Raw genomic sequence first — 26,371 nt, forward strand, 5'->3', positions numbered from 1 at the left:
CCGCCCACAGGAGCATTGTCCATAAAATTAAATAAACATACACTGGAGATATTGACACGTTACGTTTTTGAAGGCAATATGGTAATATCCAAACCTGACCGAGAAAACTGAAGTCTTAAGCAATCTAGAAAACTGAGATAATTAAAGTCATGTTTTCGACCTTTTATCTGCAGTGATGGTATCTTTTCTTCCGCTCTCTATCTCTCAGTGTTTGTGATATCACTTAGTATCTTAGCGCCGACAGATATCTATTTTGTGTCAGTTTTTTTATGGATTGATACGAACGATTCTAATTTTTTCACGTTCAGGCGACTTATTCTGTGACCTAACCAAGTAAGCCGCTTACCACAACAAAATTTTTCAAATGCCTTTGAAAATATTACGTGCAACGCCATTTACACTCGTTACATTTTTTGGAATGGAAAATAACAATATTGGAAATAAACAGATATTTGCTTTCACTTAGCTTTTTATTCATTACGACTTAAATTAATATGATCTAGAATATTACGAGGAGACTACTGAAACAATAATGACTTTGTGAAGGCTTAATTAAGTCCTCGAATATGTAATTCCGGCGTAAGTCGCCGAGACGTCCAGATTCACCTATTACAAGCCGCCATTTCGACTCGAATATTAGAACTGTCTTCGAAATAATATATTATGGTGTCTAATTAACCATTTTTTTTTTGTAGGATTTTGATGGGAAACGTTGTAATATTTGTAGAATTAAGTATAACGGTTTATGTTTACTGAAATTACGCACGGGAAAAAGGAATTCTGAATTTACCTTTTTAAAATCTAGTTTAGCTTGTACCAAGCCCGCATAAAACAGCGAAAAATCTCGCTACACCGCGATTAGCGCAAATATATTTTAACTACGCGTAGAAAACGGCTGAAGGCAGATATTAAAAAATTCAATTGTTCCCCTTTGCCATTTGCCAAAATAATCGCTATTTCTAATTATACATAGAAACGGAGCTCTTCGGTCATCAAAAACGACATAGGAACAAATATTTGCGTGCTATATCGCAACACAAGTAGACAGACCTGTAAAATTTAATAAGCTATTTCAAGTAAGTTGTCAGCATTGTTTACCATTACTTTTGTCAATAGTCATGCCCCAAGCTGGAAAATTTTCTAATTTATTTCAAACAGCCATGTGTTCATTTGCATTATCATACTCAGTAAGCAACCACTTAAAAGAGAGTATAATTTTCGGGTCTTGTTTCTGGTATATCATGTGCTTTGGTAAGTAATCAGCCTGACCTTGTTCTTAATGTTTTTTTTCCCCCGCTAATAATGCCTTGCACAGATTATTGAGAGACTTAATTAACAAGCATTAACATTTACTTAATGAAACCAGCCATAATTGTGGGTTACATTTCGCAGAAAATTTTGCATATCATGACGCACAAAATGTTTTTTACATTTCCTTAAATGAGTGAATGGTAATTCTTTACAAGAGGGAAGATGGGACTAACGCATGTGCTTGCGACAGAGCGGAAGCACTCACTCCTTTATTCGACAATTGTGATACCTAGTTTTTTTAAATAAAAACCTGTTCAATTTTGGAAGGCTGAACTGATTCATGATCAACAGGCAGTCTTTTAAAAATTATTGAAATACGGTTTATTATATAATAAGCTCAGTTATGCACGCATTCAGATTGGTTCTCACTTGGAGGACAGACTTGTAGATGACACCATCATTAAAACTTTTTTTCCGTGTTTTTTAATTCTTTATTATATAAAACAAATAGATTCCAAGTTGCCGTGCGTCTGTTCAGTAATAGGTCACAGAGGACGTCAAAATGTGGTAAGAACAAAAAAGTGGTCTGTGACCTATTACTGAACAGACGCACGGCAACTTGGAATCTATTTGTTAAGTAGAATGTTATTCCGGCATTTATACATTGTGACAATTGGAAAGAAATTCACATGAGATCATATATGGTACGTGTCTTGTAAAAATTTAATTCATTCTTTTCATTTAGAACGTCTCGCGAATATCTCGATCGTTTCACTAACGTAACTAATCGAAATGGCACAGAAACTTCATCTGAAAATGTTTATATCAGCGGGCTCTTCCTGTTGTTTTGCATCAAACAGGGAACAAAATAATTCATTCCTGTTGAGGGAAAGGAAAAGAAGCACGATAGCTTGTAAAATAAACAGAGAGGTTCATAAATGAGTAGGAGAAGGAAACTGTAGCCAGAAAAATAGCATGAGAAAAGAGATACAAACAATCCAGCAAATAAACAAGTAAAACAAATAAATATTTCATCCATTTACAAACCTTGAAGAGTCCGCCATAGTTCCTTTCTCAATGGGAGCCATGAAGCTCACAAGTTTTCCGTGAACATCATATCTGAGTGTAACAGGGAAGAATATAGTTAACCCTTTAACCCCTAAGAGTGACTGGTATCTAATTTCTCTTTACCATGTCACCCCTGAATCAAACATGAAGGTCAGGAGAATAAAGTAGCTGATCACCGACTAAAGAAGCTCTTGATTGTTTGCCAAATTCCCCATGTCGGCATCACAGAAAATGTCTAGAGAACAGTATGGAGAACATGCATACTGATGTTAGGGTGTAAAGTGTTTAGTCCATTATTAGATCACATATCCAGTCGAAAAGTGTAGGGAACAACACGCAGTTAGCACGCTTTTCGACTCAATGTCAAAAGGCTAAACGAGGGGCCAAGGGCCAATCAGAATAAAGGGAAATATCTAAAGGAACCAATGAGAATTTGAAGTAAAAACGAGCCAGGTCCTCGAAGCGCGGGAAAACGCAGTTGCGCGATTAGTTTGTATCGGACTGGTTGACACGTTGGCCGAGTTTGAACAACCAATCACAGAACGTAATATAGACGAGAAACTGAACTGAAAAATGGTCTGAATCAGTGACTCTTTCCTTTAATTTTTTCCGCTTATAGACTGCTTCAGAAGTAGGTTAACATTAAAAAAAAAAGTAAACATTTCTAATGAAACTGACCAGGAAAATGTGTTTAGCAATCGAGAGCATCTTTAGTTGGCGATCATTTTCCTAATTCTCATAACTTTACTGGTTGATTCAGGGGTGATTCTATGACGAGAAACTAGATTCATATTATTTCTCGCGGCTCTAGAGTTACGACTCACCGAATTTTTCTGCCTTTACTGGCCTTCGTATCAACTTTCTTTTTCACTTTTCTTCGTAGTTTTTGAAGTGCTAGCCATTGTCTGAAAACAAAGAACATTATCATTCACACCAAGACAATTTTTGTTGGAAGCGAAGTCTGCAATCACTGTGTCAGACCCGAGAACAGGTCGAATATACAGAATAATAAAATACGTTTGGCTAGTGGCCAATGCGACTGGAAATTTAGCTTACAAGAAGGAGACTACAATATCGTGAATGAGCAACAGCAGGTGACCATCTTTAAACTCCTTGTCAAAGGTTTTGACTCACGCTTGAAAAATTTAATTCTGTTCCAAAGGAAAAGAAATATCGCATGTGGTTTCCAGCAAGAAATTTCACCGTGGTTTTGTCCTTTTTTGGGGGGGGGGGGGGGGAGGGGGGGAGGCAAATTAAAAAAAAAAACAAATAAATAAATAACTGGTATGGGGCGTGTGTGGAAATGGAGATCAATATTACTTAAGGTGGCAACTTGGGAAAAAATGTGGCAGATAATAATTCACTGTAAGGTATATTTACCTTCCCATCTCAATAGGATTATTAGTGTTTCCACTGGTTCGCTGTTCTATAAATTCCCTCAAAAGCTGTTAATTAAAAAAGGAATAAAAGGTGTTACTACAAAACAGCCCTGCAAACAAATTGTAAAAATTACAAGAAATAATAAGAAAAAAAAGACATAACTATTCAAGTTTGTAAGGAGAAGGGTTTCTGTCATGGGTTGAGTTACTGTGGATAATCAGTTTCCCTGCATCAAAAACCGAAGGGACAGAGATGGCTATAAAAATTGTGAGAGATTGTGACAGAAGGATTCTTGCAAAAAACTTCTAGATACACTCTAGACAAGGGAAGTTTTAGTTACCTGATGGTAAAAATCATCATCATCAAATATCTCCTCGTCATAGTCTTTTAAATGCAAGTCGGACTGTTCCTGCAATCAGTATCACACATAAAAAAAAAATACATCAGCATTTTTGCTTTCCATATTAAACTTTCCTAAGATTAATGGATTCATGCTTAGGTACTGATAAAAACAGACTGCAGTTTTTATGACTAACAAACCTTGTTTGAGTCCATATCTTGGACTTCTTCTTTTTCAGACTTTCCTAAGACTCTATATGAGGTCCTTTTCAGTTGAGTGCGTTTTATGAGACGACCTTTATCAGATAAAATCTAAAATCAAGAACAAAAAAGGCAACTGTATTAGTTTATTTTTAAAGAGCTGGGCTAATTTGATCATAATTTTTAAGAGAAGAAAATTATTCTCATTCTAAGACTCTAATGACATAATAATTATAGATTAAATAATAATAAAAAAAGATGTACAGTATCTTAAGTTTCAAAAATAACTCACATGATTTATCTGCGCCAGTGCAGAGTGGTCAAAAGAACCAAAAGTCTGAGAAAGGAAACATAAATAAAGTTAGTTACAAAATCTACAATTAAACAGCAGAGATAAGTGATATCATAGATGAAAATTGAACACACTTATTTCATTGACTGATACTTAACCAATTCTGTAAATGGGTTATAAAATATTGAAAAAAAAAAAAACCCCAATCTTAAAATACTCTTTCCTCAGACTCAACCATAATGTTAACGTATTTGTAAATAATAAATAAATTATTGTAACTGTGATGAAAATATGGTAACACGTACCTTGCTGTTAATTTTTCCAGAAGCCAGTCGAGTTTTCTCACTCCATTTTGATATTGTAGAGTCTCTGAAATCCTTAAAGGCAGCATGCCGCTTACAAATACAATCTGCATATTCTGATGTTGACTGGGAAAGTAAAGAAAACAAATTAGGCACCTACATCTAAATCATAACACTTAAACTCCCAGATCAATGTTTATTGGGAAAGAAAAATTCAGGTAAAAATGAGTAACAGACTGTAGTTTGTTTTTCCCATGATTCCCAGAACATTGCATATGATCGTACTCATTATGCTAAGAAAATTATATGCAGAAATCAAACAGCATGAAATCATGTTAACCTGAAATTGTTTCACACTACAAGGCATTTATACATATATGTACATGTAAATCATGCTCTCAATGTATCCAAAATTACTTTCCAACACTGAAATTGAAATCTCAGAGAGGAAAAACTTTTTAAGATTTAATTGGAAAATTCTCCTCATAATCTGAAAAATAAAGAGAAATTCCTTAATATACATGTAGGATAGTGATATAAAGCTGAAATTTCTTTCTTCGTATATATGTACACTACAATGCAACACAACAGTGACATGTGTTGTATACAGCAGTGAGCAGACAACAGTATAAGCATTACTTTGCTTTGCACTTTATTTTTCTGTTCATCTCTGCAGGTTTCATTTTCCATATTCATAAGCATTAGGCTGGGAGGGAGTGTATGATGGTGTACAAGGTTTTCATTGGAGTTTTGCTAGGGGAGCTAAAAATAATGATGCACAACTTTGTGGTTGATGCATGTGCAGGTTGTGCAGTAAACATGCTTTCAAAATAATGACCTTACCAACTCATGTTTCCTTTTTGCTGGAAGCTTCAGGCTTCCTTCTGTTTGTTTACCATTTACTTGATCTTTGTTGCTAGCATTATCATCCTCATCATCTTCATTATTACTCTTCTCATCATCATTATCACTCTTCTCATCATCATTATCACTCTTCTCATCTTCTGTATCACTGGGTATTTCCTCATCCTCATCACTGCTTTGACCAGCGCTTTTGCTTGACTCCTTTCCTGAGTATAAAATGTCCTTTGTGTCTGGATTTTGGTCCAGTAGCTTTTCTTGTATCCACAGAAGATTTCCAAGAAGTTTTGCCACTGATTTTCTCCCTGTAAATAAAAGAACATATCAAGTAGGTTATTGTATGGCTCCTGTAGTGTACTGATTACTATAGCAACAAGTGCATTGCCTGAAAATGTACCAACTGCAGAATGATGTAAAAGAACTGATATCAAGTATGTTGTGGTAGGTTAACCCTTTGACACTAAAAAGCTCATTTTTAGTAATCCTCCTGATCGATTCCAAGAACACCTTCACCATGCAGAAAGAAATGAGAAGGATGCATCCAGACCAGTTTCTAGACTCCATAATCTCCCTAATCATTCTAAGCAACATATGGCAGATTATGGCCTTTCCCTACATCAAGGCAGTTTTGAAAGCCGCGAAACTCTAGAACAAAATTTATCTTTCAGATCTCCACTCTTAATCTCCACAGCATCAACAAACACTTTACATTCAACTAATTTATTCTTGTTTTCTCATCACCATGTTCCCACCAATAGCATAGCTCCACTTTCTGCATATAAACACTCACACAACCCACATTTCCTCCATTTGCTCTGATGAAAGGATCAACATGTTAGCTTTGAAACTCTTTACTGTGACCAATTTATGTTATCAACTCAGTTGATGATACCAAATTACCCTGTTCTACTATCCCAAAGACACAACAGTGACAGCACAAGGGATCAGGGTACTACATGTACAGTAGGATAGTACAAGAGAACAGAAAAGTATTTTTTACCTTCTTTATAGGTTTCTTTTAGGTTCTTGTCTCCAGAGAAATTTAAGGATGCATGCTGGTCATGCTGTGGAAGTCTGTTGGCAATCAAAAGAGCTTTCTGTAGTCGAATACGCATCTCAAGGAAACTATCCCACAAACCTACAAAAAAAGGCACAAGTTCTTTCAGCTCACTCTAACAGATTAAACACCTGTGTGTGTACACGTACTGTGCATGTACATGTACTGTGAGTGACAGAAAAGAGAGGAGTGGTGTACACTGGTTAAAGCTACAGTCATGATGATAAAAATCAACACAATGATGTTTGGTACATGATTCCTAGAGGTCCACAATTAAAAAAAAATGAGACAAATCAAAGAGAAAAAATGGTGAACTTAAGTCTGATCACATCTATGCTACCAGTCCACTAATACAAATGTGCATTTATGCAACTGTTTACAGGTCTTTGTGGTGAGAATAAACACATTTTGCTGACTAAAAATTGCACAACCTAAGCTTAAATCCTACTCAAGGTCAAGCAGAGTACAATGTTCATCTAGAAAAAATCTACACAAAATGAACATGTAAGTGTACAGGTACTGACTAAAATCTTGGCTTGAATGGATAGAAAAGCTAAAAAATATACAACAGTAGTGCAGTTTAAACTGGAAATTTCTTGACAATAAACATTCCTTTAAGGTAACTATGTGTTCAAACTTGGGATTGGATAAAGGTAATAGTGAACAATGGTTCCCATTTTCGGCTGTCAGTAACCTGTCACTCTACTGTTGGCCAACAGTTTACTGACACATTACCGACAGTTGGCTGACAGTGTTAAGTAGACTAAAAATGGACTGAAAACAGAGTCAAAACTTTTCCAGTTGAAACAGTAAATAGGAACATATTGATTGCATTGTTCGTACCTATCTACTTGATTCTGTTTAAATGGTAAAATAAGCTTGTTTAACCCATCTCCTGACTGTAAGTACCAAAATAACTATTTCCTATATCCTTGTTTGTACACAAAACGGCTCCTTTTCTACATTTTGCAAGTGAATGAACCAACAGGTCAAATAGTTCTAACCAAATAAAGATTTTCTTAAAAGGGTTTCAGAGGCAGTGCATTTAGGAGATTGGGAACTGAAAAACTTTTCAATATGGTGGATAAATGAGATTGAACCAATTTGGGAAAGTCTGTCTGCCAACTGTTGGTCGCCAGTTGGTGGACAGTATCTTTTGGGAACTGTTCTTCACTTTTACCTTGGATAAATTAATAGGAATAAGTTTTTAAAAGAAACTTAGCTCAACATGATTAGAATGCCTCTGAATATTGTGCAGGGTGAGATCTGAAAAAGGTCATAAAACCCTATCACAAGGAATCTGTTGGGTTCCAAACCAGTTACTTTCCCTAACAATTTTTTAACTTACTGAGCTGATGCTTTGCAGCGGTTCCTTTCTCAATGTCTTCTTTCAGACTTGTTGAGGAAAACTGTTGAATGGTATTATTACCCATGTCTTCATCTTCTTCAATATCATCATCATCACTTTTACCAACAGCTCCATTAATGTCTGAATCCTCACCCGCACTGGAGAATTCTTCCTCACTTTCATTTTCAGTTCCTGAATGTAGACTGTCTTCTTCATCATTATCAACATTTTCATCATCATTATCATCAGAAAAGGTAACACCTTCCACTTCATTTTCACTTCCATCAGTATTATCTTCCTTACTGTTGATATCATCATCATCTTCTGATTTTCCAGCTCCATTCAAATAATCTAATTATACACAAGGATATTATATTTAAATAAAAAAATCTTTCAAATTGTATCTTGTGGACCACTATGCAAATATCAACCACTTTAATGTTAAAGAATAAACCTTTGTGTTTAAGGCGCTTTTTACCCAAATAGACCACACTTTCTACAAGCTTACCGCCCTAATAACCCGCATGAGATGTATGAAGAGCCATACCCTTGTGTTTCGTGCCGCTTACCTAGTTACCACCTTTAAGTTCTCGGCTACATTACAAATATAACCTTATTTATATGCTTCCCTTTCAGTTAATGTAAAATACACCGTCTGAACTGGAGCCAATATGATTATTATGCACGGAGTTATGTATGCACGTGCTCATTTAAGCTACAAAGTAGCACGAGACGTCCACCCGAGATTAAATTTTCACTACAGTGGCTTCCACAGAGAGTTTTTTTATTACCTGCAGAGTCACTCTCCGATTCCTCTTCTTCGTCATGTTCCTCCTCTTCGTCTGAACCAGCGTCGTGTCCTCGTGAGGCTTCAAGTTGAGCTCGTGAAATCTTGTGCCCGGCATACTTCTTGTCGACATCTTGTAACAAAGTGGCTGTTTTCTTACGTAAATTATTAACGACCGGGGCTTCTTGATCTTCAAAGTCTTCGCCGTCGATCGCCTTTTTGGTTGTTTGTGCTCTTGTGACATCAAATTCGTCTTCATCCAAATCGATACGACTTGGTTCTGGATTCGATAACGCACGCAGTTGCTCAGCTAAAGACGCCATTTTAGATTCGATTGTAGCTTGGTACCCTGGCCTTGGTATAGAGGTCACGACTGACTATGGACAGGGAGTCATTTTTTTTCTTCATATTTCTTTATTCGATTCTGTTAAATATATTTTTTGATAATTTCAGTAGTTTCGTTTCTTTAACTTTATGTTGTGTTTTTATGTTGAAAAATCAGTTCTACTAAAGATCGATCGGAAACCGAAACATCCCCAGCGGGACCCCAGGTGATAAGGTTATATTATGGAAGATTTATGACGTCATTTGTTGTGGTTCCGAGATCGTCGCTAGAAATGGCGGTCGAGCAAGGAGCTTCTCCAGTAATATCAAGTGTTTTTTTGACCGATCTCTCCCACGAGATGGAGAATGATGGCGTCGAAACCGGCAGAAATTCACCTCATCTTTCAATGCAATCGTTGAATGAATTAGAAAGCTCTGAAAAGAGTGGAATCCCATTAAATTCAGCCTGGACTCTATGGCATGATAAGTGAGAATAACTCCAAACTTAACAATATTATTGTTTTCGGATGCTTGCGAAGTAATGATTATTTGTTTCTAGATATGTTCGTGGAGCGACAGCGGCAGAGTACGCGGCAAATCTCCGAAAGGTTTACACTGCTCACACAATCCAGGTATTGTACGTTTTTCAGGTTATGGTTAATTGACAAAGTTCATGTTTTACCCGAAAAAACGAGAGAGTAATTCGAACTGTCAAATCTAAAATGGTCATCCGACAGAGAATCGCGTGTTCCTCTCCTAACCTTTGAACGGTGTCAAGAAACAAGCATTTTTGTGATTTTGTAACGGTGTATTTGATTTTTAGCGGAATGGTGTGCGCGCATTATATTCGTTCAGTTTAAAATATATTTCAATTTCCAGAGTCTAGACTTTGACAAGGGGAGTGAATAAATTATGAGCCTGTTTGATTTGATAAGAAGATGACGTTATTTACTCGATAAGACTTAGAATGGACTCTTAATTAACGAAAATCTCTTCCAAAAATTATTCGTTGCGTTCAAAATTTTGCTGGTAAAGTGATTGTGTTTGCAAATGTATTTTACAATGTATATTGGTTTTCTCTATTTTTATAAATATACGTGATCAATCGTTTGTCTCAATTGACTGTCGGTGGATTAATTCGATCCTTATATATGAACAGAGAGTTGATAAAAGATGATTCGTAAATGCAAATGGAAAGTTGTGTATTGTTGTAAAAATCTTTTATGGGACATTTTATCATCATGCATGCCTGTACTGCCTGCACATATACATGTACCTCACGTAACTGTTAACAACTATATGAATAAAGGGGTAAGTTTCTAAAGAAACTGTGGTGCTGCGTCGGTGGGAGAGTATAGCAGGTAATTTAGTGTTAACAACTGGGTTGAAAACGTAAATTAGCCACCGTAAAGGGTAAAAAAGCTGACGTTTCGAGCGTTAGCCCTTCGTCAGAGCGATTGTTAACAACTATATTTACTAATTTGACATTTGTTCACTCATTTTTGAATTCCTAGAGTTTTTGGAGTGTCTTCAACAATATACCTTTGCCTTCACAACTTGATGTTAGAACAAGCTATCATTTTATGAGAGGAGAGAGGAAACCACTTTGGTATGCATCTCTCTTAGATTAAATGAAGGGGGATGAATTGATCTCGAGACTAGTGGCATAAAGGCCCTAGAAACCTCTTGGATCACAGATTTTTCAAACAAAAATAATAACCAGATTTTTGCATCAATGTAGATCAGCTGAAAGTTTTTGCTCACATTCTGGGTTCTGTTGATTTACAGCATGTTGTGCAAGCACAGGACGATTAAAACACATCTGATACACTTGAATAATAATAAATATTTATCCTATAATTTTGAATAAAAAATGAAGTTGGATCGATGGGTGGGGGCAAATATAAAAAAAACCTTTTAGTTTGGGTAAGCAGTGTTACATGGTTTAACCATTTATCTCCCAGAGGTAATTAAGATGTAACAATATCCCCAAAAACATCACATAATCCAGCAAACAGGTAATGAGAATACTCAAAGCTATCAGGTAGAAGCTTTTATCTTGATCTAATACCAAATTCTCTTACTAATTTACAAGGAAATGTGTGACAGTTAGAGAGGCGAATAACAATCAGATCTTGGGAGTTAAAGGGTTAAATAACCCATTAGTGGCCTATTGACCTTTGAAATAAATTAAATCAGTTTTATTAAATTCTATATTTTGCAGTTTTCTTTGTCATCTGTTTTTCAGTGTCTTCTGTGATCTGAGTCTTTTTTTGTCCATGACTTTGGAAGCTGCTCTAATAGCCATGAGCTATAAAAATGAATATTTTCTCAAATTTTAGTTATGATACTATTTTACATTGAAATTTGTTTTAATTAGGGAAGACAAACAGAATGTTAATGGTGGATATTGGAAAATGCGTTGTTTTAAGCATAATACAGTAAGTCATTGAACTGACAAACTACACTGTAAGTGTACAGGGCAAATAAGTTGTTTGGTATTGATCTACGTACACTTTCTATATTCTACACTGAACCATACATGGAATACCTGCAAAAAATTTTCTTCTGTATACTTTGTGGAGAGGAATGCAGGGAAATTAATAAGCTTGTTTAATAAGCAGGCTGCATGACTTATTGTAATTGCATTCCAGCTTGCATAACAAGGATTTGGACAACTCTGGGAAATCTGGAAAGTCATGGAATTTCCTGATATCATTTTGATTTGATTTGAGGTTTGGGAAAGTCATAGAAATTGAGTGAATATGAAAATTTTTTCAGTTCAGTCAAAAAAAAAAAATTGATGTCTGAAAATACATATACAAGCTTGCAGCATTCTCAGGAGAGGACTTGTAGATTACTCCTGTCAGCCAAAAAAAGGGATGGTTGCTGAGCTTCATGGTTTAACCTTTTACACCAAAACCTTCACACTCTCCACACTGAGGACAAGAAGAGTTTGATTGAAAATCAGGAATTTCTGAAATTGATGATAATTTCCATAATTCTCACGACCTAATTGTATCTGATTCAATGGTTATACTGTATCGAGAAATTAGAAGTCACGCAGTCACTCCAAGGGCTTAAAGGAACATGACTTTTGTGTTTTGCTTTATCAACAGGATAATGTATGGAAAGAATTGTTGTTGGCAGCTATTGGTGAACAATTTAATGACAATGTTCGAGAAGGTACTGTTCTGTTGTTCATGCATGGTGAATTCCTTTGTCTTTTTGGTACACTTTAAAAGTTTGTGTATTTGAATGATTCACCAACTGAAGTTAACTTACACTGAATATAGATTTGGTTTCAAAGGCCAAGCAATATACAGCAGTCAGTCGTCAAGATGAAGGCTGTCAGGAGGTAGACTCATCAGAAACACAGAGACATCTGGATGGGTGGAATAACATCACAGATGCTAACCTCTGGAAAACTCAAATCTGGAGATTTTTTTTGACCAGCACCTCCCCCCCAACTGAATTTGCCAACTTTCCCTCCCCCCCCCAAAAAAAAACTTTTAGATCCCTCACTATTACTGAGGTTGATAAATTATTTTTCATAACAGGGTTTTTATGGGTCCTGGAAAATCTGGATAGTCCTGGTATTTTATTTTGGCTTTTTCCAGGACTTTCCAGTCATGGAAATCTGCTTCACTCAAGCAATTAAGTTTTCAGAATTTACATTGTAAGAAATTTATGGAGACCATCAGGAGAATTGATTTTGAAATCTTGGGAATTTGAAGGGTTTAAGGTAAAATTTAGAGTTCTGGAAGATTCAATCTGAGTCCTCAAAAAGTCCTTGAAATTTGTTTCTGAAAGAGGGTACAAATCCTGTAAGAATAGGCCATTTTACAGTTGTGTGCTTAGTTGCCAAGCCTTTGATTTGGAGTGAGGCTGAAGGTGACCTTGTTGTGATAGAGACCAGTATCTAGTTAGCATGATAACAAAGTAATTTGCATTTGAAAAGCAGCAAGGTTTGTATCATAACATTAGGTCACCCTTAGCCTCATTCCTGTTCAAAGGCTTGGCAACCAAGCTCACAACTGTAAAATGGACTATTGAATACACTGTAGTCTTACTCATACGCATAAGTTGATTTGCTTGTTTGTTTTTCTTTCATTTCCAGATGATGAAGTTTGCGGCATAAGCATCAGTGTACGTGAGAGAGATGACATCATCCAAATCTGGAATGCAAATGCAAAGGCTGTAGAGGATGCAACAGTAGGTTTTTGTTTCTACACAGTCAGGGTTACATTGAAACATGTTCTCAGATTCTTCAAATGTAATGGTATATAGTATGTTGTGTATTAATGTGCAGTTTTCCACTGATAATTATGTAGTTGAATGTGTACTAGCACAGAAGCAGCTTCTGATCTCTGAAACCTTCCAGTTGTTGAAATGATAATTAAATCAATATTTCTCTAAACAGGTACTAAATAAAGTGAGAGATCTTGTTAAGGATGTTGAATTCTTTGATGATTTTTACAAATGTAAGTTATTAATAATAAATTTCTCCTACATTGTAACTTATTGTTCTACCCCATTCACCTTTTCTTTTTCTTTCTTTCTTCCTTTCTATCAACTCTCCATCTCTCTTACTCTCACTTTCTCCCTCTGTTCATTCTGAAATGTGTCTCTGTCCACATTCCAGCCCTCTTCCCCTCCCCCCTCAATTTCTTCCTCCCTTCCTCCCCCCATACTCCCTTTCTTTCATCTTCTTTCTCTCCCTTCCTTCCTTCTTTCTCTCCCTTCCTTCCTCCTTTCTCTCCCTTCCTTCCTCCTTTCTCTCCCTTCCTTCCTCCTTTCTCTCCCTTCCTTCCTTCTTTCTCTCCCTTCCTTCCTTCTTTCTCTCCCTTCCTTCCTTCTTTCTCTCCCTTCCTTCCTTCTTTCTCTCCCTTCCTTCCTTCTTTCTCTCCCTTCCTTCCTTCTTTCTCTCCCTTCCTTCCTTCTTTCTCTCCCTTCCTTCCTTCTTTCTCTCCCTTCCTTCCTTCTTTCTCTCCCTTCCTTCCTTCTTTCTCTCCCTTCCTTCCTTCTTTCTCTCCCTTCCTTCCTTCTTTCTCTCCCTTCCTTCCTCCTTTCTCTCCCTTGCTCCCTTCTTCCTGAAATGTTCATCCATCCTCCCTTCCTTCATTCCCATCCTCCTCCCCTATTGTCTTCTCCATCCCTCCTTCTTTCCTTCCTTCCCTTCCTTTGTTAATCTTACCTACCTTAGTCCTCTCTCCTTCTCACCTTCCATTCCTCCCCCTTTTGCTCTTCCTCGTCTGGTCCTTTCTTCTGATATATATATCCTACCACCATTACATACTTCCTTCCTATCTCTATTCCTTCCTCCTTTCCCTGCTTCTTCCTCCTACTTCCTTGTTCCCTCCCTTACCCCTTCTTTCCTCCCTATCTCTCCCCCCTTCTTCTCTCTTTCTCCACTTTCCTCTTTCCTTTCCCCTCCCCCACTCTTTGTGCTCCTGTCTCCCGCTTAACATTTTGATATAAAATTAATTTGCAAACTTATTTGTTTCAGCTCACCAAGCACATGATGCTTTTGAAGGGGTACGACCCCGTCCAACAAAGCCTCCTGGTTTTCCATTTGCTAAAGACTGACAAAAATCATGTATCCATCATAGTTCTTGGTTAGCGGCAAAAACAGATTGGCCCGCCAAGTGATTACATTCATTTGCTAAATTTGTGTGTGTGTGGGGGAATCAGTCTTAGTCTGAGGGGCACTGGGCACCATGTGAAGTCGTTGAAGATGTAAGGGAAGCTGTTCAAGTAATCTTGCCCAGTTGTCTTCAGAAGTGTTGACTGATATCAATGCCATCACATTTGAGCAAAGTTGATTACAGCAGGGGAGTTGGCCTTGCTAGTGCATTTGGCAGATGTTTCACTTGCTTCCTGGCTCTGCTATGTGATTGCAAAGAGATTGGAGTTGAGAACAGCACTGAGCACATCATAAAGTTCGAACAATAACTTTATGCATTTCTATTTTCTTTTAAGGTATCTAGTCACTGATTAGACTAAAGGTAAACTTAGGCATACACTTGGATGTGACATTAGGCTAGAAAGGTGAAACAATTTCCTAGTGTTGATCAGACCTATGGCTTGTTCAAGAATCAAGAATAACAAAAAGCAAAAAAATGTTGTAGGATTTTATGTTGACAACTAGCATCAATTTTACACGTATTTAGTTGCATTTATGAGGCTGTATGTTGCAAAACCAACTTTCAGTTATGCAGAGCTGAGTACATTGTACAGCTTTTAATCTCACCAATCAGTTAGATTTGAGAGGAGTGGTGTTGGAAACCCTTCTCCATATAAACTTGATGGTAATTTCAATTTAGGTTCAGGGTTCAAATGCAAAAAACAGAAGAGAGTCAGGGTGTGGAACTTTAAGATCAATGTCTGTAACCAAGCAACTGCACACCTGCCCCCCCCCCCCCCTCCACAACAGTCAATTAAAAAAAACAAGTTATAGGGTTAATGTTAGTTTAGGGGAGGGGAAGGTCTGCAGAAGATGCTTGGTTACTGACATTTATCTGAGATTTCATTATTGGTGGGCATTCCATTTTCAATCAGTGACATGTGGCAGCTGAGATTTATTTTTCAGACAAAACAGCAATGAATATAAGGTCTTGATTCGATGGATTCTATTAAGTCCTGAATGGTAGGTCAGAAATTCTTGAACAAACAGCATTTTTCTTTTTGAAATCTCAAAAAAAAAAAAAAAACATTCACACAGGTGAAATTCCAGTTTTAACTGAAATTTTTGGGTACATTAGTTGTTTGAAGTTGAGAGGTGGATGATACAGTGAATTGGCTATTTATTTTAGGATACATAAAATTTTTTGTAACTTGCGGCAGTAACATTGAATATTTTTCCAGTTAGGCTTTTTTTTTATCTATTTTAATTTTCTTATAGTGTTGTTAGTTTTGTAATTGAGAGAACAGAGTAAGGGAACTTTTAAGAATCCTTTTTACAAAGCATGGTGAGGTTTTGCTTTTACCATAAATAGCAAGAGTGTGATATAAAAAGAGGAATTAGAACATGAAAAAGGAAACTACCATGCATGTGGGAAGATGTACAAGAATGGGTTTAATTGAGGAAGAGGGGTGCTTGACAGGGGACTGCAAAAATTTGTCCTAGCTCCCCTTCCTTTATTTCCCATTTTCTCTTGACACAGTAGAACCCTGCTAACTTGACCTCCTAAGGGAAACAAAAAATGCTTCAAGTTAGAGGGGGTTTGAGTTTGCTGAGGTAAATGACTGAAAATATGCCATCAAGGGAAATTGGGTCTTGTTCAAGTTTATACCACTGGGTTTGATTTAACCAAGATCAAGTAAGCAGGGTTCTATTGTATTAATTTAAACTCATTGTTATTTAAATGTCATAAATAAGTAATTATATACTCTTCTTTTAAAGAATAATTGTCTGGGGTTAGCTCTAGATGTCAGAAGTTTAAAATAACCATCGACGATAAACGATATTCTGTGGATTGAAGCACATGAGGGCATAACATGTTGCTTCATGTATCTTGCTATTTGACTAGTAGTCATCTATATTAACCCTTTGCACCCTAACATCAGTATTGATATTCTCCATACTGTTCTCTGTACATTAACTAAGGTGCTGACAAGGAGAATTTGTCTAACAATCAAGAGTTTCTTGAGTTGGTGATCATTTCCTTTATTCTCATGACATTAATGTGTGCTTCAGAGGTGATATTGCAAGGAGAAATTAGATGCTAGTTACTCTAAGGGGTTAAAGGCTTAAGAAAGCTGATTGGTTTTGCTGTAGTTGCTAAGAAAGGTTGGAAGGAATGAGAAGGAAGGAAACCATCCTCTATTTACCAACGGCTGCTGATGTGACAAAGAAAGTCCTACTGGTAAAAGGAGGCATAGCCATATTCCGAAAAGCAAGCTTCTCGGAATAATTCCTCAAACAAATATCCCATTTGTTATTTTTAAGCACGAGAGATCATTGTCTCAGTTGGAAATTCCTGCTCGTGATGTACCAATACCACCCATTGATCACCTGATCATGGTCTGTCCTTAAGAGGTCATCTTTGCCAAAGGGCATTAATTCAGTTCTGCAAATACCTCAACACATCAAAGAAATGATGCTTCAGCCAATACATGTCTCTCAGGCATGAACCATCTAGAAAGTGAGACTTACTTACGCAGCCCGTCGGAGTTTAATTAAAAGAAATTTCGACGAAAAACCAACACCAATAAAATATCGATGTAAAACTATATGAGGAGCAAACTCCCTGAGGAGATAAACATTTGCAGAGTCTGAGAGTTACAATAATAGCCCATAATTAATTTTTTACCGGAAGTTATTTAAGCTTTTTTAGGTACGGTAGTGCAATCATGTGCAACTGTGCCAGTGCTCGGCGCGAAACTGCCAAAATAGGGCTAATGGTTTTCTACTGCGTTGTGGAGCTGAAATCAACAAATACGCGTTAATGACCAAGCGTGAGGTCAAGATGGCTGGATATTGGCTGAGTTCCTTTTTGAATCAAAAATGATTTCTTTATTTCAAGAGCCTGGAAAGAAAGCTAACTGTGTTTGTAGCACAATAAACCCTCGAGAGTCGTGTATGTTTACTTTATTTTGACTACTACTGTTTTTTACTTCATCACTGACATTGTCCAAGAATTACGGACTATGTGAGGCCGCTCCTCGTAAATTTTTTAAGCACGGTCAAAGTGGGCGAGCGGTTATCTTGTCTGGTTGGGTAGCCAATCAGAGCACGGGATTCGGTTCGTTTTTCCCGCGGGCGCAGGCTGTGTGCGCACTCTGATCGTGTTGCATCATGGTCGTAAAACAAAGTGTGAGTCATTTGCATCCTGTCCTGCCGCGGGCGCTGCATTTCATAGAACTGCAAGCTCCAGGGGAGTTCAGAGTTGCTCGTTACGGAGTTCAATTTAGGGTAAAACGGTACCTTTGCTACCCAAAACTTGTTAAAGAGTCTAACAGGCAAAAAGATAAACAAATAAATGAATAAAAAAAAGAGAAATCTCGTTTTAACTGACGTCGTGAGTTCAAATTTTTGTTCGTTATTCATTAGCACTATCAAACTGTCGCGGTTGTTATCGAGTATAATACATCCAGTAGCAATACGCACCAAACAACCTGCAGCGAGCCAAGAAAATGATGTTAAGCTCTTACAGTATTTCTTCGATCAAGCACCCAGGCGCTTATTTAAAATTTCGGTCGAAAAGAGGACCGCTCAAAATGGACCTCCGATCCTTCGTAAAACATTATATTCAGGATGATGAAACTGCCGCTGTTAGAGAAAAATTGTTGTGTTTTGTCTGACAATCTCAAATCGCACCCTTAGTTGACTAAGACGAGATCTCTCTTTATGTGGGAGAAGAAACTCTAGCCGGTTTCACTGCAATCACCAATATCCTTCTTAGGGCAAGATTGACTCGCAGGAATGATTATCTTACCCTCTCACAATCTTGAAAATAATTAAAACTTTAGAGTCTTTGGAAATCAAAGCAAATTAAAATTAAAACTTCAGAGTCTCGTTGAAATTTTCAACATAATATTAAACCATGGTAAAAAATTCAGGTAGAAGTTTGCCGTTATTAGAGCGAAAAGCCGTCTGTAGTCAGCAACTGGTTCTTGCTTGATCCTTTTCATTTAGACGAAAATTTTGTAGCTTTTTGCTTTCCTTTGTCACCATTACATAAATAAATGCCCCTTCTCCCGCAAATAATTTTACTCTCTCCTACATTGAATTTCGAGAAATCTTCGCTCATTTTCATCACCACGGCTGTCTACATTTTATGCCAACGAGAGTAAATTCGCACTTAAGCCCGTTCTTTCGCCCCTATTGTGAGATCAGATCTCTGACATGGCCCGGAGCGCGCTGAAAATTCACCATTTTCTCGATCCCTTTTCGATATATCGGTACTTTTTTCACGGTAAAACTACTAGTTCCAGTAATATCTGAATAAGCCGTTGCTACCTCTCTCTACATCACTATTATGGCAGTTCAACTTTCCACCCCGTCCCTGAGCTCGTGTGTTTTTTGCTTCGATTCATTCAGTCATTGAGTTGGTTGAGATGCTTTTTTTATTTTAAATTTATTTTATTTTGCATCAGGCTGCAGCTAGTTTTAACTTACAATTGTATCGTTTATTAACTACACGTCACGTTATGTTTCATTACGAATCGTTACGAACAGATGTTTATCTCTTTGAAAGCCGATGCGTTTGATGATCCATCCTCAGCTAATTCTTCCTCAAAAAGGGTGACTAGAGAATAGAAAAGTATTGCGGTTAGTTTCATCTGTAAGTGAAGTACGTCTTAAATATAAGCAGTTTAACTTGCTACTATTTGGACCTTATTGCATTTATGTTGCGCCGTTTAGGGCTTAGAAGTCATCTTCAGTTGTTACAACAGATGACATTACACGCAAAAGCACATGGCACAGGAGAGATGTTTGTCTGAACCGCGCGGAGGAATTAGAACCAAGAACTATTACGGGCTATGTGAAAAAAGCGTGATCTCATGGAAAACAATGCATTAAGTTTTTTTTTTGGGGGAAGGATTTTTTTTATAAATATATTCGAAAGAGAAAAATAGGAATTAGCTCCATTTTCTTCATATAAAACACACACAACCCACAATTCTCTTTTTAGCTCTGACAAAGAGCTACAACTCGAAACGTCAGCTTAGGAACTCTTTACGGTGGCCAATTTACATTATCAACTCAGTTAATAAAACCTAATAACCTGGAAATTAGTTCAGTTTAACAATCTGAGTACCCTCCCAAGCAATAAAGATCTCCTATGTTCACAGCTGTGTTTACTATTTTGGAGACTTAGCAATGCCGAAAAAAAATGAATGGTCGGAAATGGAATTAATAAGAACTTCCTTGATATAAATAAATCAGAACGATGTAGGATTGAAAAAGACCCAGATAGAAAGGCAGTTTTGATATGAAGAACACCGGCCGGTTTAATAGGAAAAATTTTGCTAGGATATTAAGAAAATTTAGAAACATTATTGTGCTGAACATCTTACCGGCAGCAACATTTGTTTGTGGGAGATCGACATCCATTAGAACATGCAATCGGTGCGTCTGGTGGACATGGATCATGAATGTAAACACAATATCCGTATGGCCAGTCACAGCTTTCAGTTCGTTTATCAGCTGCAACTTAAGTGATTTGGTAAATTCGTGAGTAAGAGAAACCCGAGACCCAGGCTTGATTATGCCTCTACGTCTAGCAGTGGATATCTACTTCATTTCAGTCACTTTAGTTGCTGGGAGAGGAAATTTTAAACCGAGCGTGAGTATCCTTCAGGAAATTTCCCTAAGCCTGGTAATTATTGCTATTTAATTGATGTGATTATGTATATATCCACTCAGATAAGTTAGCCTTTCTTGCCTTAAAGGCTTAAAAGTATGGCTTGAATATTTTAAGTAAGCTTCTCGATTCAATTTGCTTGTCGAAGCCGACTAACTTAGTACCGAAAAGCGCTGGCCAACAGCTTTTCCTGGTCAACTTACCTTTACTTCTGGGACTGAAACGGTAAGCGTCCACTGTGATTCCCAAAATAAGTACCAACACGCACAGTTGAAACTTCAAATCCATGCTTGGGAAACTACAACAGAAATGAAAATGTTATAACCACTTGTGTGATGATGCTCTGAAATCCTCCAACTACGGAGCGATTAAATATAGATATTAATAAAGAAGTCATTCATTTATTTACAGCGACAGCTGAATCGGAATTTTTTTTAAAAAGGAACTTAAACTGATGTTTAAGTTCCAAAGCAAGTAAGGGAGCGATGTAAATAAAGTATCGATCAATCTTTAGTGTAGGATCCAGAACTGCCTTGGTCTTATTTTCTTGCGTTTTATCTTTGCCCAGTTGGTCTAGAAAAGTTGCACCTCCCTCTTCATTAATATTTAAGAAAAACTCAAATCAATCGTGATCTGCTCACTTGATAGTTAAAACATCGATGATGAATAACTGACAAGTCAAACTCTAAAAAATACAAGAACTTGAAATATCATTTGTAGTTCAAACTTCACAATGTATGTATCTGTTGATATTGCAGATTTAAGTATTTTAATCAAAGCTGTGGAATTCCCGTATTTTTTTTTTATCGTCTTAGTTTTGTTTTCCAATAAACTAAAATCATTGAGAAAAAAAGAATACAGCCTCGTAACAAACGGAAAAGCGATTGTAAAGTCTTGAAATAGATTAGGATCCCTATTAAAGTAGAGAACTTAGGAAGGAAAACGTCACTTAATCACTTACATGGATGTTTCAAAGTCTTCTGAAGATCCGGATGGTTTATGTAACTTCAGCAAACTGTTACTGTGTCCATGCTGAACGTTTCTATTTATGTAAACTTCACCGGAACTTACCAAACAAAAAGACCAAGTCGGAGTAAAATTTATCAAATGAACCTTAAAAAATTTCTTTTTGTCTTTAGTTTCCTTTCAATTCTACTTAATGACCGAAGTTCTGATCCATGGAGTTTTAGGGTTTTAGTTTTTCAGTAACGATATTGATAAATTCAATACCAGTTTATCAGAGAAATAGAAAACCTTTTAAAGGTAGGTATCAAAGCACACATCTTGATACGGCATCGTACAAATAAGCAAAGGTTTCCGGGCGTTAAAAGTTAGCAAGCAGAGGTTTCTTAGCGTGAAAAATTAATGAGCAGAGGTTTCTTAGCGTGAAAAGTTAGCAAGCAGAGGTTTCTTAGCGTGAAAAGTTAATAAGCAGAGGTTTCTTAGCGTGAAAAATTAATAAGCAGAGGTTTCTTAGCGTGAAAAGTTAATAAGCAGAGGTTTCTTAGCGTGAAAAATTAACAAGCAGAGGTTTCTTAGCGTGAAAAGTTAGCAGGCAGAGGTTTGTTAGGGTGAAAAGTTGGCAAGCAGAGGTTTCTTAGCGATAAGGAAGGTCTCTCTTGAGACCATCCTTAGCAAGTAAACATGCTAAAGAGAGCTGTTAAAAACAATGCAGGTGGCACGAAATTTTGTGCAATCGCTTGCTAACATTGGAGAATCAAGACCAAAAAGATAAACATCTCTAGGCTCACTGAATAATCAATGATGGCTATTCACTCAAATCGTACCTTTTGTTCTGTCAACTCCGTGGCATGGGTGTTGTAATTTCTATAAAAGAAAAACAAACAAACAACACCTAACTCGGCGAAATGCGTGACAACCGCGAACTCACATGACGCATTCTGTCCACTTACACAAGCATGACATGTCAACTATTCCATTACACTGTCCAATTACAATCATGACGCGTACACTTACCTTTTAGAGCTCAAATCGGGCTGGCGATAATTAATCACGTTCGAGAATTTTTTTGATGAATGAAGAAACGAAGAAACGCTTATAGGTATCTGTCTCTCTTTTATCTAAACTAACTTCTCTTTTACATATCTATACATGAAAAATATTGTACACTTTACTTCGAAAGTGCTAAGGGAGCGGTCCGTTGCATTTTTTATCGCCTGAGAGGGAGGGGGTGGGAGTCTTGATTTCAACATATCAAACTAATGGGGTACAAATAGTCTTAACATGAATGTAGTGACCACGCCCACTTCAACACCCCACTCAAATCGAGTGTAATTTTCGAATGTTTTACCATCGTGCGGATTCTCTACGGAAAAAAGCATTCAATGTACCTCTGAAATATTAAACTATAATATTGGGGCTTTCTATTTCGCTAATTTTATAACTTGAAGGTAAAGTTTTTCCCTCGTCATTTTTACCTTTTCTCCGAGCGGTTGCGTTTTTGATCAAAACACGACCGAGCGAAGGGTCTCGGGCGATATCTCTTTTACACAGGCGCATTTTAAAAATGTACCGCCAGAATCAAAAAGAGGAACAAACTTCCTTTGTTTTGATATGTAAAGTGTTGAACATAAACCAGATTTACCTTCGTCAAATGGCGTTTCAAAACAGCTTTATCTTACTCCTTTTGATTTTTCCTGTTTTGTAAGCGTGAAAGCAGTAGGAGAGGGACGGGGAACTCAGAAAGCGCTTCGGGAATTAATCTGCCATCGTTTACTTCCAAGATAAACAAGTAAGATTTGTGAAGTTCGTTGAAGTATGAAGTCTAAATAAATGCCTTTTTTAAGCTTGTTTGCTGGATTTTTCGTAAACTTCCCTGATTAGTTTTTCGTTTCAGCTTACTAATCTATACTATTTCAAAGCAATGTAAAGACGAAGACGAAGAACCATTCCTTTCAACAATCGTAAACAAAGTTTTTGAGCAATCAGGTATACCAGGTGTAATAATCAATAGCCGCATATCAGAAGTCTTCAGAAAGAAAGTATTCTGTCTTCAGAAAGCTGTCAAGAAAGCTAGTAATCGTGGCGGAAGGCAATTAAATGCACTTTTTAGCAAGTTGGAAACGGGCCCTCGGTATCGATTTAATATCATATCGATCTCAATATCATACAGTTTTGTATCTTTCTTCCGTGGATTTGCCTTTCTAACGACGGTGTATGTTGAGTAATCGCTTTGTTTTTTTTATTTCCCTCTTTGGCCTTTCCGCCATTTTAAAAATTCGTAACGGAGAGCATGCGCATTATGGGGGTTAGTGGTTGCGCACACTTGGAATCGAGAAAAACAAATGTTCGTCGCACTGGGGAAAGAGTTTGATATGCTGATTAGCTTTGTTTTCCATTTTTTTATCTGTACCCCCTGTGATATGAAATCAGCTGATTCACTCAATGAATCTCCACGAGTGAGCGGCGTGCTGGATGATGTTTTAAGGCAATTTCTGAAGGTTTCATCCATGATGACCTCTTCCACCTTCTTTGGGGAAAAGATTAGTTGGTAGGATCATTATCTAAATGTTTTCTTATTTGTTTAAAGCATTTGCGCTGTTTTTAAAAGGGACAATACAATAACTTAAGACCACCGCTGGTGAACTAGTGGCCCAAAGTGTTGGAATGGAAGTTTCTTCAAGTGACGGTCACGGTGGAAACTTCTGCCTCAGAGTTATTCGTAAATTACCATATACCTTTCTATTTGATCAATATACGCGATGTATTTTTTTGAAATCATCTTGTTTCAAAATTGCGGAGGGTTTTCTCTCGTTCTGTTATCAATATTATTGGCGCTTATCTCTGTCTCCTCTATATAACCAGAGACTTCTATCAACAACGAATTCCTTGTCATAACGAATTTCCTACCTTAGGCGACAATTTTATGAGTTTCCTTTAGTTTAACTAGTAAACCTATTTGCTTAACTGACTCTCTTTTGAAAAGAATGTTGGGTTCCAAAGCAATCAGACGTTTTGCGCGCTAGTTTTAGAATGCTTACACAAGTTACTTTTTGTCTCCTAATCCGCGCTTGATTTGTGCTTCGTGATTTGTAGAGAGCACGTTGTGACTGCGGCAATCGTAACTTCTCAACACCACACTTACTGATATAACAGGCGATTTATTGACGGTGAACGATGTGGGTTGAAACTTAAAAATAATAAATAAATACAAAATTACAACAATTGATTAAGTAAAAGTGAGAAGAAAGACATACACAGAGTCAACTTGAAACGACAATACTTACATTGTTACGATTACTGCAAAACTGCGCTTGACGAAAAAAAATGTCCGAGGACGAAATGAAGAATAAAGGAACTGGTTGAAAGCAAACTGCGACTAGCGCGACTACTGAAAAGAAAAAGGCCCTGAACAGAGAAAACTAAGTTTATATACGCGCGAAAAACTAAAAAATTAATGTATGCGAAAACGACTAACTGAAAGTGTAATTGACGCCAAGAATTGCGAAAGAAACAATAATAAACGAAAGTATGTGATATGGAAAACAATAGAAGCTAACCAACCGGTGAAAAAACACTAATAGACGACGAGAAACAGCAATATTACAAAAGAGACACCCTGATTAATGACTGAATACATTCCGCACGCTGAGATCTTACACACGTTCAAATTATTTTAAAGCGATCACCAAGCAAGCGTATTTTTAAATTCAATGACTGACTAAATAAAGTAACTATTTAACGTTAGAATAAGTATCACATATATACCGTAGTTATGACCTAGTAAAATTGAAAGATTTGGATAGAAAGAAATAACATAAAGATTTCATTTCATTTCAACACATTATGGTTAAAACTTCTGTTTATTATGTAAATCGAAAGCATATCCCGATAAAAAACAGGTCTTTAGCTGCTCACACCGCCAAAGTGAGTATAGCGCATGCATTTTCCCTTTAGCCCAGCAAGAGCCCTTTAAGGCTTGGAGGAACAGTGTGACAAACACATCTACGTCTTTATCGCCAAAGTGAGTATAGCGCATGCATTTTCCCTTTAGCCCAGCAAGAGCCCTTTAAGGCTTGGAGGAACAGTGTGACAAACACATCCACGTCTTTATCTATTTATCAGTTATTGGGTTGCTAAAAATCGTAAGAGACCATACCTACTGTTGAAATAATAATAACAACAACAAAAATCGGAGAACTTAAAATCGCGCAATATTATAGATTCTAAATTAAAAATAGTACCGTTAAATATTAAAAAATATTTACTAAATGTCTACGAACATTGTATTTACAACATCCTCAGGAAGGGAGTTTCATTCATTGATTGTTCGTGGGAAGAAAGAAATCTTACAGACATATTTCTTTGTCCTGAGGATTACAAACTTGAAAGGGTGGTTTCCACGGGTGTTTCTTTCACTGGTTTGTTTTAGATGGGCTGCCACTGAAAAATTCGCCAGTTCGTCCGGCAGTTTTCCTTCTAGTGGCTAGGGTTTCCAGGTTAAGTTTCTGCAGCATTCCTGTCACGCTTACATACAGGTTTTAATTGCCCTTGCAGTAGCGCTGTCTTTTTCTGAACTCCCTCCAGCTTTTGAAAATTCTTCTCTCAGGAGGGATCCCATGCGGCACTTCCATATTCGAGGATTGGTCGGACTATAAATGATGACACAACAACCTTTTGCGAAAGGAATCGCATGTAGAAATGGTTTCGATATTTTCTAGTTTTTGCTCGAGTGCACGAATGTTGAAGGTCTGTTAGTGTGCAAACTACCAGACGGATTCCTTTGTTCAGATCCATCGGAGTATCGTGTAAACCATAAATTTTAACCATACGTTGTGGCCGGCCAATTTAAAGTAAAAGGACAATTATTTATCGGACCTTTATAAGCC

General features: G+C 37.1%; 3 protein-coding genes across 4 annotated transcripts; 1 reads left to right on the plus strand and 2 right to left on the minus strand.

Annotated features, from left to right (window-relative positions):
- Nucleotides 1–1,953: 1,953 nt before the first annotated feature.
- On the minus strand, nucleotides 1,954–9,403 carry LOC113679445 (protein AATF). The gene is made up of 12 exons (XM_089207753.1): nucleotides 8,891–9,403; nucleotides 8,100–8,450; nucleotides 6,695–6,832; nucleotides 5,677–5,999; nucleotides 4,837–4,959; nucleotides 4,532–4,576; nucleotides 4,240–4,350; nucleotides 4,040–4,108; nucleotides 3,700–3,764; nucleotides 3,144–3,224; nucleotides 2,299–2,370; nucleotides 1,954–2,130 (listed from the first exon to the last, which is right to left on the minus strand). Exons 1-12 carry the CDS (start codon nucleotides 9,207–9,209, stop codon nucleotides 2,058–2,060), a joined length of 1,770 nt encoding a protein of 589 aa, XP_089063879.1. The 5' UTR covers nucleotides 9,210–9,403; the 3' UTR covers nucleotides 1,954–2,057.
- Nucleotides 9,404–9,464: 61 nt separating this feature from the next.
- Nucleotides 9,465–16,891, plus strand: LOC113679444 (eukaryotic translation initiation factor 4E type 3). The gene is made up of 8 exons (XM_027196402.2): nucleotides 9,465–9,697; nucleotides 9,770–9,842; nucleotides 10,725–10,819; nucleotides 11,591–11,651; nucleotides 12,330–12,396; nucleotides 13,331–13,425; nucleotides 13,634–13,694; nucleotides 14,720–16,891. The coding sequence occupies exons 1-8, from the start codon at nucleotides 9,465–9,467 to the stop codon at nucleotides 14,797–14,799; spliced, it is 765 nt and encodes a 254-aa protein (XP_027052203.2). The 3' UTR covers nucleotides 14,800–16,891.
- A 2,385-nt stretch (nucleotides 16,892–19,276) lies between these two features.
- LOC149044666 (small cysteine-rich protein 1-like) lies at nucleotides 19,277–21,841 on the minus strand. 2 transcript variants are annotated; one of them, XM_089207755.1, is made up of 4 exons: nucleotides 21,484–21,841; nucleotides 20,726–20,820; nucleotides 20,236–20,371; nucleotides 19,277–19,463 (listed from the first exon to the last, which is right to left on the minus strand). In XM_089207755.1, exons 2-4 carry the CDS (start codon nucleotides 20,808–20,810, stop codon nucleotides 19,451–19,453), a joined length of 234 nt encoding a protein of 77 aa, XP_089063881.1. In that variant the 5' UTR covers nucleotides 20,811–20,820; nucleotides 21,484–21,841; the 3' UTR covers nucleotides 19,277–19,450. The 2 variants fall into 2 exon arrangements, with proteins under 2 accessions (XP_089063881.1, XP_089063882.1); XM_089207756.1 differs by having other exon boundaries at nucleotides 20,236–20,365; nucleotides 21,484–21,823.
- Between the last annotated feature and the right edge of the window lie 4,530 nt (nucleotides 21,842–26,371).

This window comes from Pocillopora damicornis, chromosome 5 (assembly GCF_964200805.1).
Source record: "Pocillopora damicornis chromosome 5, jaPocDami1.2, whole genome shotgun sequence".
Lineage (NCBI taxonomy): Eukaryota > Metazoa > Cnidaria > Anthozoa > Scleractinia > Pocilloporidae > Pocillopora > Pocillopora damicornis.

What these genes read in the sequence shown, in the direction of transcription:
- LOC113679445 (XM_089207753.1), bottom strand. Translation starts at nt 9,209, where the DNA reads ATGGCGTCTTTAGCTGAGCAACTGCGTGCGTTATCGAATCCAGAACCA. An exon ending in CACTGGCGCAGATAAATCAT is followed by an intron (nt 4,351 to 4,531) that starts GTGAGTTATTTT and finishes TCTTGATTTTAG; the next exon opens with ATTTTATCTGATAAAGGTCG. An exon ending in AATCCTATTGAGATGGGAAG is followed by an intron (nt 3,225 to 3,699) that starts GTAAATATACCT and finishes CTTTGTTTTCAG; the next exon opens with ACAATGGCTAGCACTTCAAA.
- LOC113679444 (XM_027196402.2), top strand. Translation starts at nt 9,465, where the DNA reads ATGACGTCATTTGTTGTGGTTCCGAGATCGTCGCTAGAAATGGCGGTC. An exon ending in TGGACTCTATGGCATGATAA is followed by an intron (nt 9,698 to 9,769) that starts GTGAGAATAACT and finishes ATTTGTTTCTAG; the next exon opens with ATATGTTCGTGGAGCGACAG. An exon ending in ACACTGCTCACACAATCCAG is followed by an intron (nt 9,843 to 10,724) that starts GTATTGTACGTT and finishes TTGAATTCCTAG; the next exon opens with AGTTTTTGGAGTGTCTTCAA.
- LOC149044666 (XM_089207755.1), bottom strand. Translation starts at nt 20,810, where the DNA reads ATGGATTTGAAGTTTCAACTGTGCGTGTTGGTACTTATTTTGGGAATC. An exon ending in TTTCAGTCCCAGAAGTAAAG is followed by an intron (nt 20,372 to 20,725) that starts GTAAGTTGACCA and finishes AAATCACTTAAG; the next exon opens with TTGCAGCTGATAAACGAACT.